Source organism: Gobio gobio (assembly GCF_949357685.1).
Source record: "Gobio gobio genome assembly, chromosome: 15".
Taxonomy (NCBI): Eukaryota; Metazoa; Chordata; class Actinopteri; order Cypriniformes; family Gobionidae; genus Gobio; species Gobio gobio.
The window spans coordinates 207,562-224,086 of record NC_137108.1 but is presented as its reverse complement, the minus strand read 5'-3'; the positions used below and the strand labels follow the sequence as shown (position 1 = coordinate 224,086).

Sequence of the window (16,525 nt, the reverse complement as noted above, 5' to 3'; positions counted from 1 at the left end):
TCCGCAAAATTTTAGTTAGTCATAGTGCCACCAGCTGGTCAAGTCAAGTCACCTTTATTTAAATAGCGCTTTCAACAAGTCCAATTGTTTCAAAGTAGCTTCACAGTGTTAACTATCTAACTATCTAACTATCCAGCTAATTTCAATTTTCATATAGTGTCAATGTGGGCAGAACGGTAATATAGTTGAAATTTAGGTGTCCCCAACTGAGCAAGCCAAAGGCAACGGTGGCAAGGCACCAAAATTCCTTTCAAGGCCAGAATGGAGAAAAAGAAACCTTGGGAGAAACCAGTTTGGGTGCCAGTTGTCCTCTGGCCGACGAACAAACAGTGTATGATTATAATTCTGGCAACATTACAGTTCAGAAGTCATATTAGATAAATAGATATTCGTAAGATTATTCGATAGATTGGAGTCGTCGTGCTGGAGTCGGGTTTAATGAGGGTGTCATTTAGATGCAGCATTTACAGGGCAGAGTTTAGTTGACAGGCTCTCTTTAGACATATCAGGGATGCATTGGTCATGTCCAGGTGCAGGTCGACCATCTGATCTGAACACAGCCCGGTAGCAGGAAGTGTGGCAAATACAAATGATTGATGTAGTCCTCCTATTTTTATATACTTAAATGCATATTGGCCACCGTGCTCTGTGTTCCTAAAGCCCCAAGGTCACCTGGCATAGGTGCGAGATCCCTTTCATTGCTCTTGCAGCTTTAATGTAGTTTTGTATTTTTTACTTTTTGGGACCTCATGAAGAGTAGTCACTGCCTAGGTACTGGCTAATGGGGATCCAAGTAAACAAATAAACTTAGATCATAGATGGGAAAGAGCATTCACGGCAAAACAGGCAATTTAACTAAGGAAAAATATGTTCCCTTTCGTTCAGTCACTACGACGTAACGTTAGTGACTAACGAATGGGGGTTTCGCTTAGAAGCCTATCAACTTCGAGTTTTGAGAAAACGCCCAATGGCGTGCCAATGCCATGGGGCATGCGGAATTTGCATACGTAGCTCCGCCTCACTGCGTGAGTATATAAGGAAGTACGAGGCAATATCGCATTATGTTCTGCTTTCGGAGCCAAGAGTACCTACCTCTTCACTCCTACAGCCTTCTGAGACTCTGTCAGCTTCTTCGAGACGAGCAGCCTTCCAGTCGGTGTTGGTGTGACGGCGCGTTCCAGTGATCGCATACTTCCTGCCTGCTGATCTGTGCAGTGGTCCGCCTGACAGCTGGTGTGTGTTTCCCTGGGCGCTTCGGCATCGACTGCAAGGTTTTCCTCTCACAAAAAGAGCTTGCGCGTGGCACGTCTTTTTCAAGACGGCTCGCCCGTGCACTTCCGGGTGCGATCGATTTTCCGCTGCTGTCTGTGGACGCATTCACTGCTCGAGCGTGTTTGGGCTTCAGCACGCACGGGCAGTGTTTGCGGATGTGTCACGTTTCCATTGCGGGGGCGTGACCATCGCGATGTCACGGTCGAGACTCAATGATCTCCGTGAGGAGAGAGAGTCCCCTCTGCCACACCCCAATCTACCGTCCCCGAGTGAGATGGTACTTTGGCTGGTGGCCAGGGTGACCTGAGGGCGGTGCTGTGGTATTAAGAACCCCGACGTTCATTCCTCGGGCCACACCCCCCTCTTATACATCGCTTCCGCGAGTGTTGGATTGAATCTACGGCCCGTCCCTGACGCCCCGTTCGTTCAGTTCACGCTCCGGATAGCAGTGAGATGTCGATCGCCGCATCCCAAGGTGGGCTGGAGTCCTTTGGGGATGACGATTAGGTTGTGCTCCGCCTCCGGGTGTGTCAGCACTGCCTGATCTGACCTAAAGTTGACAGCCATGTTATCTCGGGCAGCCGCGAGTCTCGCGCTGGTGTGGAACTCCGCCCAGTCGCGGGTGCTCGTGGTTGCGCGATTGGTTTTTGGGGGCGGCACCCGACAGCTGTTGGGCCCCGCCCCCAATGCCTTTCGCTCCCGGGGTGCATGAGGAGATCACGCGGTCCCGGAAGTCCCCGTGCTTCTCGGGACCGTTTGGTGGCCTCCTCCGCCTTCTCTGCCCTTGATGGGGCCGCGGCCTAGGGTACACTGGGGCCCCCTCCCCCCCCACTGTTGAGCTCTCTGTTGCGCACTACGGTGTCCACAGAGGGCTTTGACGTGGCGTGGTGTGGCTGTCCTAAGCACCCTCCCAAAGCCTGTGGGCTCGTCTACTTCGGTGGCGTGGTCCCGCAGTGCTACGGGCAGGCCGCCGCCCCTTTGCACATGCACAAGGGTGGAGCCGACCCAGGGCTCTTCATTGAGCTGCGTGCCGCAACTGACCCCGCCCCCGGGCGGTGAAGGTGGCCACACGCTCCCTGGGTCGGGCGATGTCCACAGCTGTGGTCCGGGAGAACACCAGGCCTTACCTGGTGATGTGGAGGACGTTGAGCGGGCCCGCCTCCTCAACTCACCCATATCCCAGGCTGGCCTCTTCGGCGGCGCGGCTGAGAACTGCGCCCAACAGTTCTCGGCCGCCCCAGAGCAGACTGAGGCTGTAACACGTACTGCCCCGGCGGCCAGCTGCTGCACCAGCCGCCGGCCCAGTCGCCTCAGTCCGCTCGCCGCCGAGGGCGCCCTCCCTCTTCCCGCCCGGCCCCAGCAGCAGCCTTCACCTGGGCCGCGCCGTGGAGGTGGTTGAGGATGTCGCCCAGTCCGCTCCCCAGACTGGTTAAACGCCAGGATGGAGGTGGACAACTCAGAGATGGGTTCCAGTTCTTCCCAGGGGATGGTAGCAGGGCCTCTCCTTCCCCCGGTGGAGGGCCGGGGGAAAATCCTTCCGCTGCTGGCCCCCGGGCTAGCAGCGCTTGGGAAGAACTCATGTTCCTGTCTCTGAGCACCCAGAGACCGGTGATGACAGTGCGCGCCACCCTCGGGTCTCGCCACTCGCATCCCTCTCTGTCGCCAGCCCCCTGGCAGAGCAGACCCCAGTGGAACGCGAGTCCTTCCCTGGTCTCCTCTGTCAGGGCGCAGCCGTTAACCGTGCTCCGACCCGGGGACGCCCAACAGCCTCCCCTGTCCGCGCCGGTAACGCTGCCTCGCTGCCCCACCCAGGGTACGTCTGTCGTCCGTATGACCCCGTTGGTGCAGTCTCTGGAAGCCTGGCTTCAGCTTCCGGGGCTGTCCCGCTGGGTTGCCCGGACCATCAGGCTCGGCTACGCGATTCAGTTCGCGCAGGCTCCTCCCCGTTACAGGGGAGTCCGCTATACCATGACCGGGGCCCATGCCCCCGTCATGCGTGCGGAGATTGCCACTCTACTGGCGAAGGGTGCGATCGAGCCTGTCCCTCCAGCCGAAATGAGGTCGGGGTTCTACAGCCCCTACTTCATTGTACCCAAGAAAACCGGTGGGTTACGGCCAATCCTGGACCTTCGCATCTTGAACCGATCCCTTCACTGGCTTCCGTTCAAGATGTTGACTGCGAAACGCCTTTTCGAATGCGTTCGTCCGGACGATTGGTTTGCAGCGATCGACCTGAAGGACGCCTACTTCCATGTCTCCATCCTTCCTCGACACAGACCGTTCCTACGGTTTGCTTTCGAGGGGCGGGCATACCAGTACGCAGTTCTCCCATTCGGGTTATCTCTGTCCCCTCGCGTCTTCACGAAGATCGCCGAGGCCGCCCTTGCGCCCCTTTGGCAGCACGGGGTCCGCATCCTGAACTACCTCGACGACTGGCTCATACTAGGCCACTCTCGAGAGCAGGTTTGCGGACACAGAGATCTGGTTCTCCACCACTTAACCCGTCTGGGCCTTCGGGTCAACTGGGAGAAGAGCAAACTCTGCCCAGTGCAGAGGATCTCTTTTCTCGGTATGGAGATCGACTCGGTCGCCATGTACGCGCAGCTTTCGAGCGAGCGCGCGCAGTCTCTGCTGACTTGCCTCCGACAAATCGAGAGCAAGAATGCGGTTCCACTGAAACTATTTCAGAGGCTCCTGGGGCATATGGCATCTGCAGCCGCGGTAACGCCGCTCGGATTGCTTCATATGAGACCGCTTCAGCACTGGCTTCGCGATCGAGTCCCGAGATGGGCATGGCAGTCTGGCACGCTCCGGGTCCAAGTGACTCGGGCCTGCTTACAGACACTCACCCCGTGGTCGAACCTCAGCTTTCTACGGGCCGGTGTGCCCTTAGAACGAGTTTCCAGGCATGTTGTCGTATCGACGGATGCCTCTGCCACGGGCTGGGGTGCCATGTGCAATGGACAAGCAGCCGCGGGCTCCTGGACAGGACCCCAGCGTCTCCTGCATGTCAATTGCCTCGAGTTGCTGGCAGTACGGTTCGCCCTGCACCGCTTCCGAGCGTTGCTGAAGGGTCAACATGTGCTTGTCCGGACAGACAACACGGCCGTAGTAGCGTACATCAACCACCAGGGCGGTCTACGCTCCCGCCGCATGTCTCAACTCGCCCGCCATCTCGTCTTATGGAGTCAGAAGCGCCTGAGGTCCCTTCGTGCTGTCCATATTCCGGGAGTCCTGAACCACGCAGCCGACGAGCTCTCGCGGTTTCAGCCTCTCCCGGGAGAATGGAGACTCCATCCCCGGACGGTTCAGCTGATTTGGGAACAGTTCGGCGACGCACAGGTAGACCTGTTTGCCTCCCACGACTCTTCCCACTGCAGCCTGTATTATTCCCTGACCGAGGGCACGCTCGGCACGGATGCACTGGCGCACAGCTGGCCGCGGGGCCTACGCTAATATGCGTTTCCCCCAGTGAGCCTACTCGCACAGCTTCTGTGCAAGATCAGGGAGGACAAGGAGCAGGTCCTTTTGGTCGCCCCGTACTGGCACGGCCGGACCTGGTTCCCCGAACTCATTCTCCTTGCGACAGCCCCTCCCTGGCCTATTCCTCTGAGACCGGACCTCCTTACTCAGAGACGGGGCACCCATTGGCACCCGCGTCCCGACCTTTGGAACCTCCACGTGTGGCTCCTAGACGGGACCCGGCAGGTTTGAGTGGCCTACCACCTACGGTGGTCGCCACCATCACTTCCGCTAGGGCAGAGTCCACTCGGCTTGCCTATGCGTTGAAGTGGAACCTCTTCGTCACCTGGTGCTCTTCCCGCCAAGAAGACCCCTGGAAATGTCCGATCGGGTCCGTGCTTGAGTTTCTCCAAGAGGGGCTGGAGCGAAGGCTGTCTCCCTCCACCCTCAAGGTATATGTGGCCGCAATATCTGCCCACCACGATCTCTTGGAGAACAAAAAGGTAAGTCAGCACGACCTGGTCATCAGGTTCCTGAGGGGAGCTAGGAGACTGAATCCTCCTCGCTCTCCTCTCGTACCCTCTTGGGACCTCGCAGTAGTGCTAACTGCTCTGCAGAGACCTCCCTTTGAGCCTTTGCGGTCGGTTGATATTAAGTTTCTGTCTATGAAGACGGCTCTGCTGACCGCATTGGCCTCAGTCAAGAGGGTCGGGGACCTGCAGGCATTTTCGGTTGACGAAGCGTGCCTGGAGTTCGGGCCGGCTAACTCTCACGTGATCCTGAGACCCCGGCCTGGATATGTGCCCAAGGTTCCCACCACTCCGTTCAAGGACCAGGTGGTGAACCTGCAAGCGCTGCCTTTGGAGGAGGCAGACCCAGCCTTGACATTGCTCTGTCCAGTACGCGCCCTTCGCGCCTACGTAGACATGACGCAGTGTTCAGGACCTCAGACCAGCTCTTTGTCTGTTATGGTGGAGAGCGGAAGGGAAGTGCTCTCTCAAAGCAAAGGCTGTCTCACTGGATAGTGGACACCATTGCTTTGGCTTACCAGCAGCAAGGCCGACCATGTCCCCTTGGTGTGAGGGCACACTCCACCCGGAGTGTGGCCTCCTCTTGGGCTCTAGCGCATGGCGCCTCGCTAGCAGACATCTGCAGAGCTGCAGGCTGGGCGACACCCAACACATTCGCCAGATTCTACAATCTCCGAGTGGAGCCAGTGTCCGACTATGTACTCGCCCCCCCGAGGGGCCGGTGATGGGCCAGGCTCAGGTGTCTTCGCTTGCTCGCCACTCCACTCCACGGACTGGATACGTGCGTTATTTTCCTCAGGTGAGCTCCCCGAGAGCCCTGAGCTCCTCCAGCACTGTCGACGCCGACATCAGTTCAGTCTGCCCTTCGAGCCCAGACCCTCATGTCCGGCCAGGTGCCCCATGTGCATGGTTCCCTCCGGCGACCCCCACATGTGTATTTCACCGTAAGTCTCCGCAGTGAGCGGGTTTCTTCCCTTGGCGTGTCCCCGCCACCCCTAGGGTTAAAAATCCACCTTCGGCTGGTACCCTAGAGATCTTCCATATGCAACCCTCTCCGGGTCATATGTGTCTCTTAAGTCCTCCCCACGGGTAGGCATCTTTGGCATTCCCTCACTGGGATATGCTTCCCAGTGTACCTTGGTATTCCTGTGTTAAGTGGGAGTCCTTCGTCCGTACTAGTCTTACGACAGGGTACTCACACTTACGCAGGGCACTGGAAGACAGCTGAGTGGCGGGATTATATTGGGACCCCCATTCGTTAGTCACTAACGTTACGTCGTAGTGACTGAACGAAAGGGAACGTCTCGGTTACGGATGTAACCCTCGTTCCCTGAGGAGGGAACGGAGACGTAACGTCCCCTTGCCACATCGAGCTGTGTTGCCTGGAACGCAGGAGTTCAGTCTTGGCTCCTCAAGCAGGTAACATAATGCGATATTGCCTCGTACTTCCTTATATACTCACGCAGTGAGGCGGAGCTACGTATGCAAATTCCGCATGCCCCATGGCATTGGCACGCCATTGGGCGTTTTCTCAAAACTCGAAGTTGATAGGCTTCTAAGCGAAACCCCCATTCGTTAGTCACTAACGTTACGTCTCCGTTCCCTCCTCAGGGAACGAGGGTTACATCCGTAACCGAGACGTTTTTTTTGACAGTTGTAACACATCTCTGCTTTTTTTTAGGTGTCCTCAAAGTGTGCCAAAAAATATATGTGTAAAATTTGTTGTAAATATCTCATTTTATTTTAAAGTTATAGCCACTTATATTTAGAGAGAATTGGCTGCATTGATTGGATTTTTTTTTTTTGCCACTTCCTTCCAAAATGTTGGCTTTTGGTCATTATTGTTTAGCTATTGACCTATGTTATGTGTCTTGAAGACATTCGCAAAGGTTTTTTAGGTGCTAAAATACACCTTTTCACATACCATAAGGTGAAACCTGGCATGTTTGGTATCACTGGAATTCAGCAAGGATTCAGGAGTCTAAGGTAGGGATGGCTCGATACCACAATTTTGTCTTCGGTACGGTACCACAATCTAATACCGAAGTACCGATATTAAATCGATACCATACAGGGTCTGAATTTTGATGCGGGTATTGCGCATAATTTTACTCACTCTCGCAAGTTTTGGGTTTATGAAGCGGGAAATTACCGCAAATGTTTATTATTAAATTAATCAACAAAGATTATCACATTAATCAGTCATTTGGAAACTTTTTTGTAAGTAATTTCAGCATTACTGCGCGTCTCCATTCTCTCAAAATGAGCAAATTGCTTCTGGCTTCAAAAGACATCATGCAAAGCAGTCTGCACGCTCAGATTCAACACTTTCGCTTCCGTTGCGGGACAGCTGACGGAAATCACTGCGCACGTCTTTTTAAACCTCGCCAATTTTAACATGCAAGCGATTTTATAGCATTTCGTAATACATATGGGATGAGAGCTCTTTGAGAGAGAGCTTTCTTTGCGCTCATGCCAACAACAAACACACACACACATACACACACACACACAGGCCTAAAGAGCTCAGGCCTAAAGAGCTCGCGCATTCCAAATTAAATTGTTTTTCCTCAGTCAAATACACACAAAATTATGTCAAAAATGTAAATCTTTAGTGAGTAGTCACATAAACAGAGTTGGGTATGTCTTTCGCGGATGTAAATAGTGCAATAGTATGCGTGCAGATATTAGGTCTAAAGTAACGTCACTGGTTGAAACGAACGCTGGAGATTTCATTATATTTAAACTATACGATCTTATGTATGTGCGTTAATCAGTGTTAAAAGAAAAATGTCTAAATTAGATCGTTAGAATTATGCACTCACCTGTCGATCTCATAATGTCTTACAAGTAAGGAATTAAGTGACCGATGCTTGGCAAGGTTTGATGGTTCTTCAGCAGTTTTATAAGCAAAGTAATTCCAAGTTTCACGTCTACTCCTCTCTTTTTTTAATGAGTTTTGTGCGTGTTGAGTGAGATTCAACTGCTGTATTCATCTTGTTCTGTTGCCACATTTGCCGGTTTCACGTCAGTTTGGGTAGCGCGCTGCCACCTAGCGGTGTACTTCGGAACAGCAGCATATACCGAAATGAGCAAAATCATGATATCGTACCGTTTGAAATAAAATATATACCGGTATTTTTCCAGTACCGGTATACCGAGCAATCCCTAGTCTAAGGAGGTGAATGCTCATTCAGGGCATTGTGCCAATGACGTATACAGAGTTTTTTGAGATATGCCAGTGTCCTCATACACTATCATGGCAACCTGGATGAAGACAATGAATGCCCATTGTCATCTGACTAATGTTTGGGTGCCCATATTGCCATTTTCACGTGTTTTTCCCCTGTTATAGCGCCAACAAGTGGTTAATAGTTGCGACTTTTTTCATGTGATCTCAGACTGAGCTCACAAAAATGTGACCTGAATTTGGTGAAAATATCTCATTCCGTTCACAAGTTATAGCCATTTTAGTAAAAGAGGTCCCGGTTACATCAAACATTTTGGCTCCCCTTAGCGACCATGAATCAAAATGTGTTTTTTTTTAAATAATTATTGATAATCACTCTCCAGAGAACATTTCTGCAGTGATTTGGTTCTGATCAAGCAAAGAACCTGGGAGTAATTTGCAAAAGTAGGTTTTTACAAAAAACCTAAAATATCTCGAAATTGGCGCCTGAAGGGCGAGCAAATCCGAGGCATGCATTTTGTCCGCCTTGAGCCAAGGATTCCAGCGATATAAGGCACTCGAGGCTACGCCTTACGGTTGAGGAGTTATGAGCCGTTTCGTACTTTTGATCGCCGTTTCGTACTTTTGATCGCTGTAGCACCCCCGTCAGGCCGATCGGGGCGTGCTTCGGTGACGTCAGTAGTCGTTGTGAGTACTACCATCCCTGCAAGTTTCAAGTCTCTACGACTTACGGTTTGGTCTGCCCGATCAGTTTTAGCTGGAGAATGATGCATCATGGGAAAATGAACAGTTACAATAGGGTTTCAGCCTGACACCTGACTTTGATTGGATTTTACTACCCCTTACTATCAATATTTTGACATTTGGGCTCGCCATCGTGCCTAACGACCTATGTTTCCGAACTTCTGACGCTGGTTTCGTCTCGATCGGACTAGCGGTTTCGAAGATATCGGCGAAAAAGTTTTAACCTCTTAACAAGCGCCCCATTTTTTAGGAATTCTTTGAAAACGATATACCCAAATGAAAATGTCTGCAGCTCTTAAACCCTATGGTCTATATTCATAAACCTGGTCTTATTTTAAACTAGACACTTGAAATATTGCTACCCAAGAGTCATAATAACTCAAAGTAATATGGGAACAGAGTAATATACATGTAAATATACATGTAAGTGACTCACGTTTTTTGTTTTTTGTTTTCACTTAGGGAAAAAAATATTATAATTTAATGTTAAGAGCCTGAAAATAACTTAAATATAAAACTGAATGTCTAATCATGTCATGATTCAAATATGAGGATGATTCTCTCAGTAATGGAGCTTCTGTGAGCTTTTATGTCAAGAAAAGTCTAGGCGTCATTTCAAAAAGGCCATTTATTTCAGAACATTTGCTATTGTAAAGAGTAGTTTTTCATTCAAATAAATCTGCAATAAACTGCAATATACTACTAATTATAATGGATAAACAGTTACTGAAAAACTAAAGCAACTATTTACAGAGATTACAAAGTGTAAAAAACTCATTTAGCTGATGGGAAGCGTCAGTAAGAGTTTTGGGAGCTCCACTGGAGTTGCGCCATGGAGAACGCGCAGCCAGCGCACAAACAGTATTCACCAAAGCCTACTTACGCAAACTGCGCAAGATAATGCCTTTTGATTGGTTACTAAGTCCATCAATCAAACCTTTGTTGGAAAGGCATTGGCTGGGCACCGAGTGCCTTTATCCAACGAAAACCATGGGCGCAATGATTGACAGCTCACCAAGCCTGTAAGGCACTTCCTCTATATGATGCATCCCAGAAGAGTCTCTGATTGAAGGAGAGAGACGAGGGTTGAACCATTGCACGTGGGAGAAGCTATTCTAGCAGGGGGAGTTTGCCAGACACGGAATAGAATCGATATTTCATTGAAAATGGACATGATTGATCACGCTAACTCAAAACTCTCTTGCAAACAACGGAGGATTTTTAGTTTTTTCCCTATTTTTTCGTTGTTTTGGATTAAAAAGTGGGATGCATTTTAAAGAATGGACTCTTACACAGAGATGTATGCGGGTGTTTATTGGATTCGTCCGATCTGATCTGAACGACAGGAGATGAAAGATGAGTAACGCTGATATTATGCTAATGTTTACATGGACGGTCCTTTAGCATTTCATTTAACCCTTTCCTCTCTGGTGTATTTATTGCAAAAACAAGTTCAGAACATGAATCTTGAGTGTTTTAGCTTTCAAATGATGCATAGTTTGTGATAGTTGATTGAATATTTTGTATAAAACAAAAGTAAATAAAAGTACACACCCCCCCACTTCCGTCAACCCCCCCGTCCACGATCCGATGCGGGTTAAGAAGTTAAGCGCTAAATTACAACGGTGCACAAACCATACGGCGAAACCTGGCAAGTGTGGTATTGTTGGACTCGCCAATGATTCAGGAGTCTAATGAGATGAGTCTCGTGAAAATAAGTCAACCACACCCAAAGTTCTGAGCCTTTTTTTAAAAAAATCTCCACTAGGCGGCGCTGTTTCGAAACTTGTCAGGCTACTTTGGGGTATCGTGGTGATGACCCATACCGAGTTTTGCAACAATCCGTTCATGCGCTGATAAAATACAGCATTTTAGCACATAATTCAAGATGGGCGACAGCCAAAATGGCCGATATGGTAAAATTGGATATCCTTCGACTCGGCATGACGTCCCGAATCTAACGAGGCCCCTTTTATGATATTTGGACAAACGGTTCAGCAAAGAAAAGCTAAAATAGCCATTTTTCGTATCTCCAGACCAGTAGGTGGCACAGCGCCGAAACGCTGCATGTAGCCTCAAGTCATGCTTATGATGACATGTACTAAGTTTGGTTTGAACACGATAAAGCGTTGCGGAGATATTGCCTTAAGTGTGTTTTTGCAAACGTTATGTAAAATTTGTTCGCGCATTTATCGAAAACGATTAGACGAATCAACTTGATTTGCAAGATTTTTTGTCAATATTGTCTGAAGATGATCTGGTTCAATTTTCGTGCAAATCGGATGAACCGTCTAGGACGAGTTCGCAAAAGTAGGTTTTTCGGTTAATTGAAAATGGCGGGGAAATATCCAAGACGGAAAATGACGTCATAGGGTGCAACCGAATTGGCACGAGCTCAGAAATTAGAGGAAAAAAGAATTTCGTTTCTAGCCCTTACGGTTCAAAAGTTATTAGCATAAACATGAGTACACATTTGGACAGGTGGCGCTAGAGGGATTGAGATAGAGACACCAAAATTGCCATGGTGACATACCAGACCATCCTCTATTAGTGTGCCAAATTTCACAACTTTTTACCATACGGTTCTATGGGCTGCCATAGACTCCCATGGCGGAAGAAAAAAAGACGGGAACGGTTTCAATAGGTGCCTTCGCACCTTTGGTGCTTGGCCCCTAATAATAATAATAATAGGAACGGGAACGGTTTCAATAGGTGCCTTCGCACCTTCGGTGCTTGGCCCCTAATAATAATAATAAGAACGGGAACGGTTTCAATAGGAGCCTTCGCACCTTCGGTGCTTGGCCCCTAAAAAGGTAACTCCTTTAGTGTTGTTGTTATTTCTAAAAAGGTATTCTATCAACACCAGGATGGTGTAATATTTGACTCGTATAAAGTTGAGTAGATTGTGATTTCCATTTTTCTGAAGTGTTAGGTCAACACCAGAACAGTGTAGAATTTTAACTCTGCCAGTTTTTTCTACAAAGCTGCACTCAACTCTGTAACAGTGTTTTTGTTATCTGCATTGGTGTTAATATTTTACTCTGTTAGAGTTTATTCTAACACTGTGTCGGTGTTGTGAGAGGCAACACTTTTGAAAGTGTTGAATTAACACTTTGCAGGTGGTTCCCATATATACACTTTTAAAGTGTTTTTACTGACTTTTTTATGGGGCCCGGGGTGCTTTTCTGTTAGCAAGGTATTCATTTGGCCTTGAACGGCCCCTGTATACAGCTATTTAATAATAAATATTTAAGAGTAATCAACTACTTTTAGATCGTGACTTATGAATCACAGAGATTTGAAAAGGTTTAAATTAAAACAATAATACAGAAAATTGATATTGATTATTGTATTTCATCACAGTCTCCCATGTGCTGACACTGACAAATCAAAAAACACGTTCAAAAAGTGGTATAATAGCAAAGCATATCTGAAAATGATCTTACTCTGTATTTGTGACCCGGAGGCTCTGGTGTTTTCACCGTCGCTTTGGGAATTCCTAAAACAGTTAAAATCACTGGTAACTAATTGTTGCTGTTATCACATTTAATACATAAACATTTAGTACTAGTTAGACGGTTAAATTAATAGGTTCTTTAACATACCGTTCTGGATCAGGCTCAGCTGGGAGCTTTAGAGACAAGAAACTTCTTTTAGTGCTTATACATGTAAATCATATTGAACTGAAAAAGTATATATATGTATATTTATTCTGCCCACCTTCAGCAGTCTCATTGCAAAATGCAGTGAGTCGTTTGTATGGGGATTGTATTCCCCATTATATTTCATCCCTGACTTCACTAAGTTAGAGAAATCTCCAGGTATGTCAGACTTCAAACGGGAAACTTTACACGACTTTCCATTCAGGAAATTTGTCACACTTTCTTTAATCACACTGGCACTCTGCTGTGGCAAAAGCAACTTTGGGATTTGTTTATACCATTTTTTACCTGAAGGGGCTGCAAAAAACAACATTTACTCTAGGTTCACATGAGTTCTATTTTCAGTATGTTTAAGTGTATTTCTTGCCTTTAAATGAAATGACTTCTTCGTTTCCGCAGTAAATCCCAGCATCATAAGATGGGCTGCCACTCACATTCATTTTCCTCAAAATGAGATCACCTTCTCTTAGCTTTGATATTTCACCCTTGCAGTCTGTAACCAGTTCAAAGTCCTTGTGGGTGCCAGATATCAGGCGTTGACACTCGTCCCGGGTTACCATCGTACCTAGAGAAAAATAGCATTTTGTTTGTGTGTGTGTGTGTGTGTGTGTGTGTGTGTGTGTGTGTGTGTGTGTGTGTGTGTGTGTGTGTGTGTGTGTGTGTGTGTGTGTGTGTGTGTGAGAGAGAGAGTGTTTGTAAGGTTATTTTAAACCTCCTTTTTGAGAGCATATTGTTTGCTACTCAGACTACTGTTCAAAAGTTTGGGGTCAGTCATTTTTTTCTTTCTTTGTTTTTAAAGAAAATTAATACTTTATTCAGCAATTAATATTTTGTTTAGCTGTTTATGTTAAATTTATAAAAAGTGATAGTAAGTGATAGTTAAAAAAAGATTTCTATTTTTTACTTTTTAATCTCTTGTTCATCAATGAATCCTGAAATAAGTATCACAGGTTCCAAAACATTATTAATGAGCGCAACTGTTTCCAACATTGAGTACCAAGTCAGCATATCAGAATGATTTCTAAAGGATCACGTGACACTTCCCAGCAAGCAATCTTGCGTCCTAATAGCGCCCAAACACAGTCTCTAGGCTAAAACCAGGCAGAATTTGGGTTGTCAGTGAAAATCTAATAGATGTCTAACCAAAGCCCAAGAATAGACTAGTCATCTAGAAAATGAACTAAGAAATTACTGTGTGTTTAATCATTAGTATTAACCTCATTTGTCCAAATGTAGAGCTACAGAAAAATATGAAGACAACAATAGTAGGACACAGTAAGTTAACAATAAAATATTCAAACATCAAAATATACATCTAATAACTATTTAATAACTTCTACTTACCAATGTGATTGTTAGGAAGAGTGTGTCAGTCGGTAAAAGAAAGCTGTTTTTGGGACTACACGCAGTATATAACTGCCATAACTGTTTTATTACATCCGGCTTTAGAATTTACTTTCTATTTTCACTTTGAAGAAAGAGAAAACGAGAGAGAGAGAGAGAGAGAGAGAGAGAGAGAGAGAGAGAGAGAGAGAGAGAGAGAGAGAGATTCTAACCTATTTTAGCACTTTGAGATTTTGTTTAATATAAAGTGCGTTACAAATAAAATGTATTATTATTATTATTATTATTATTATACTCTTTAGATTCTTTGTCTCCACTTTAAACTGAGACTTGGTCTTCACTAATCAATATAACAGCAGTTTGGCCCACACAAACATGGTATATTTATATGATTAATTAAAATGCTAGTTTGAAATCACTCATGTTAAATACACTATTATTACTGGGGTCCTAACATAGTAAACTAGTACAATACACTGATAACACAGGTATGCTGAAAACTGAGCTCTTCGCAGTAAGATAAACGTTCTTTATCTCACATAATCATATACACAGAGCTTAATAATTATACTGCTTATACTGTAGATATGAGGACCAGTATTGACTAGGTGTGAAAGAGCCAAACAAACTGCAGACCAAGTTGTGTATTTGATTTACACACTAGTAAAAAGATCAATTGTAGATATCTGTCATTTAATTTTGACTAGTGAAAATTCTAGCTGAAGATATCACTTCATGTTAATGTGACTGTTATGAAGAGTGTGTCGGTCAGTAAAAGAAAGCTGTTTTTGATCTACACATTGGACTACACACAGTATAACTGCCACGTTGTTCTTTGGGTGTTATAGCTTTAGAATTTACTTTCTATTTTCCCTTTGAAGAAAGAAGAGAAAGAAAAAGCAAGTGAGCGAGAGAGAGAGATTTTGACCTACTTAATAAATATACTATTAACTATAATAGTTTGCAAATGATTAGTAAATACAATAGTGTCCAAAAGTGATGGCTTCTTTGCACTTTATTTAAACTTTTGATTAAATATTTATAGAATATTTTGTGTGTCACATGTTGAAAGATATTAAATCTCACAAAGATGAATTAACCAGTTTAACAGTCTTTAATCCAAATGTATGCTGAGGCCACACTAAAAGATTTTTTTCAACCTGTCCTGATAATCATCTCATTAGTTCCGGTGTATTTATAATCTCTGTTTGGTTCTGTTCTTTGTCTGGGTGTTGCACATTATGTGGATGTATTAAACCAATTATTTGTACCTGTATTGAGTGGATTATCTGATTAAAGCCTGTTTCCGTGTATTCTTTGTCTTTATGTGATAGCGTTTCAGCGCTCATGTTTTTTTGTCATGACCGAATGAAAAACACCTAATTGTGGAGATGTAATTTTTGGCCAAGTGGTCATACCAAACTTGCACTCTTTATTCCCAGCCTGTAATTCAATAAATCACAATGTAGTAGGTGTTGGCTTTATTATTAGGTGCTACTTCTTACTGTATACTTATAAAGTATTACCATTAATCATATAAATATAACATGTTTGTGTGTGGGCCAAACTGCTATGACCAAGTCTCAGTTTAAAGTAGAGACAAAGACTCTAAAGAGTATAATAATAATAATAATAATAATAATAATAATAATAATAATAATGATAATAATACATTTAATTTGTAACACACTTTATATTAACAAAATTACTAAAATAGGTTAGAATCTCTCTCTCACTCAATTGCTTTCTCTTTCTTCAAAGTGAAAATAGAAAGTAAATTCTAAAGCCGGATGTAATAAAACAGTTATGGCAGTTATATACTGTGTGTAGTCCCAAAAACAGCTTTCTTTTACCGACTGACACACTCTTCCTAACAATCACATTGGTAAGTAGAAGTTATTAAAGTTATTAGATGTATATTTTGATGTTTGAATAGTTTTATTGTTAACTTACTGTGTCCTACTATTATTATCTTCATATTTTTCTGTAGCTCTACATTTGGACAAATGAGGTTAATACTAATGATTAAACACACAGTGGTTGAATATTTAATAACAAATAGCTGTATATATGAGGGAATGTGGTATGAATTACTGATGAGTTCTCGTTAGTAGTGCTTGTCTGTAAAGGCTATGGGCTTTTCTGTGGGCTTATTATTATTTATTTATTTATATAGTATATTATTCTTCTGTGTAAACTTCAGCGCGTAACTCGCCCTGCACCGTTTGTCATAGACCAATAAATGAGGCGTAAAACCGTGCAGCTTATTGAGGAGAGGTGTGCTGCGACTTTTATATGTGGCTGATCGGTGTACGATGTTC

General features: G+C 45.5%; 1 protein-coding gene across 1 annotated transcript in view; it reads right to left on the bottom strand.

The window, feature by feature from the left end:
- Window positions 1-14,332, bottom strand: part of LOC307138257 (uncharacterized protein) — a 137,921-nt gene extending 123,589 nt beyond the window's left edge. The window contains exons 1-5 of the mRNA XM_079836470.1: window positions 14,205-14,332; window positions 13,228-13,425; window positions 12,919-13,157; window positions 12,804-12,829; window positions 12,645-12,697 (exon numbers count right to left, since the gene is read on the bottom strand). Coding sequence (XP_079692596.1) covers window positions 12,645-12,697; window positions 12,804-12,829; window positions 12,919-13,157; window positions 13,228-13,420 — 511 coding nt within the window. The 5' untranslated portion in view covers window positions 13,421-13,425; window positions 14,205-14,332. The remainder of the gene's footprint in view (window positions 1-12,644; window positions 12,698-12,803; window positions 12,830-12,918; window positions 13,158-13,227; window positions 13,426-14,204) is intronic.
- Between the last annotated feature and the right edge of the window lie 2,193 nt (window positions 14,333-16,525).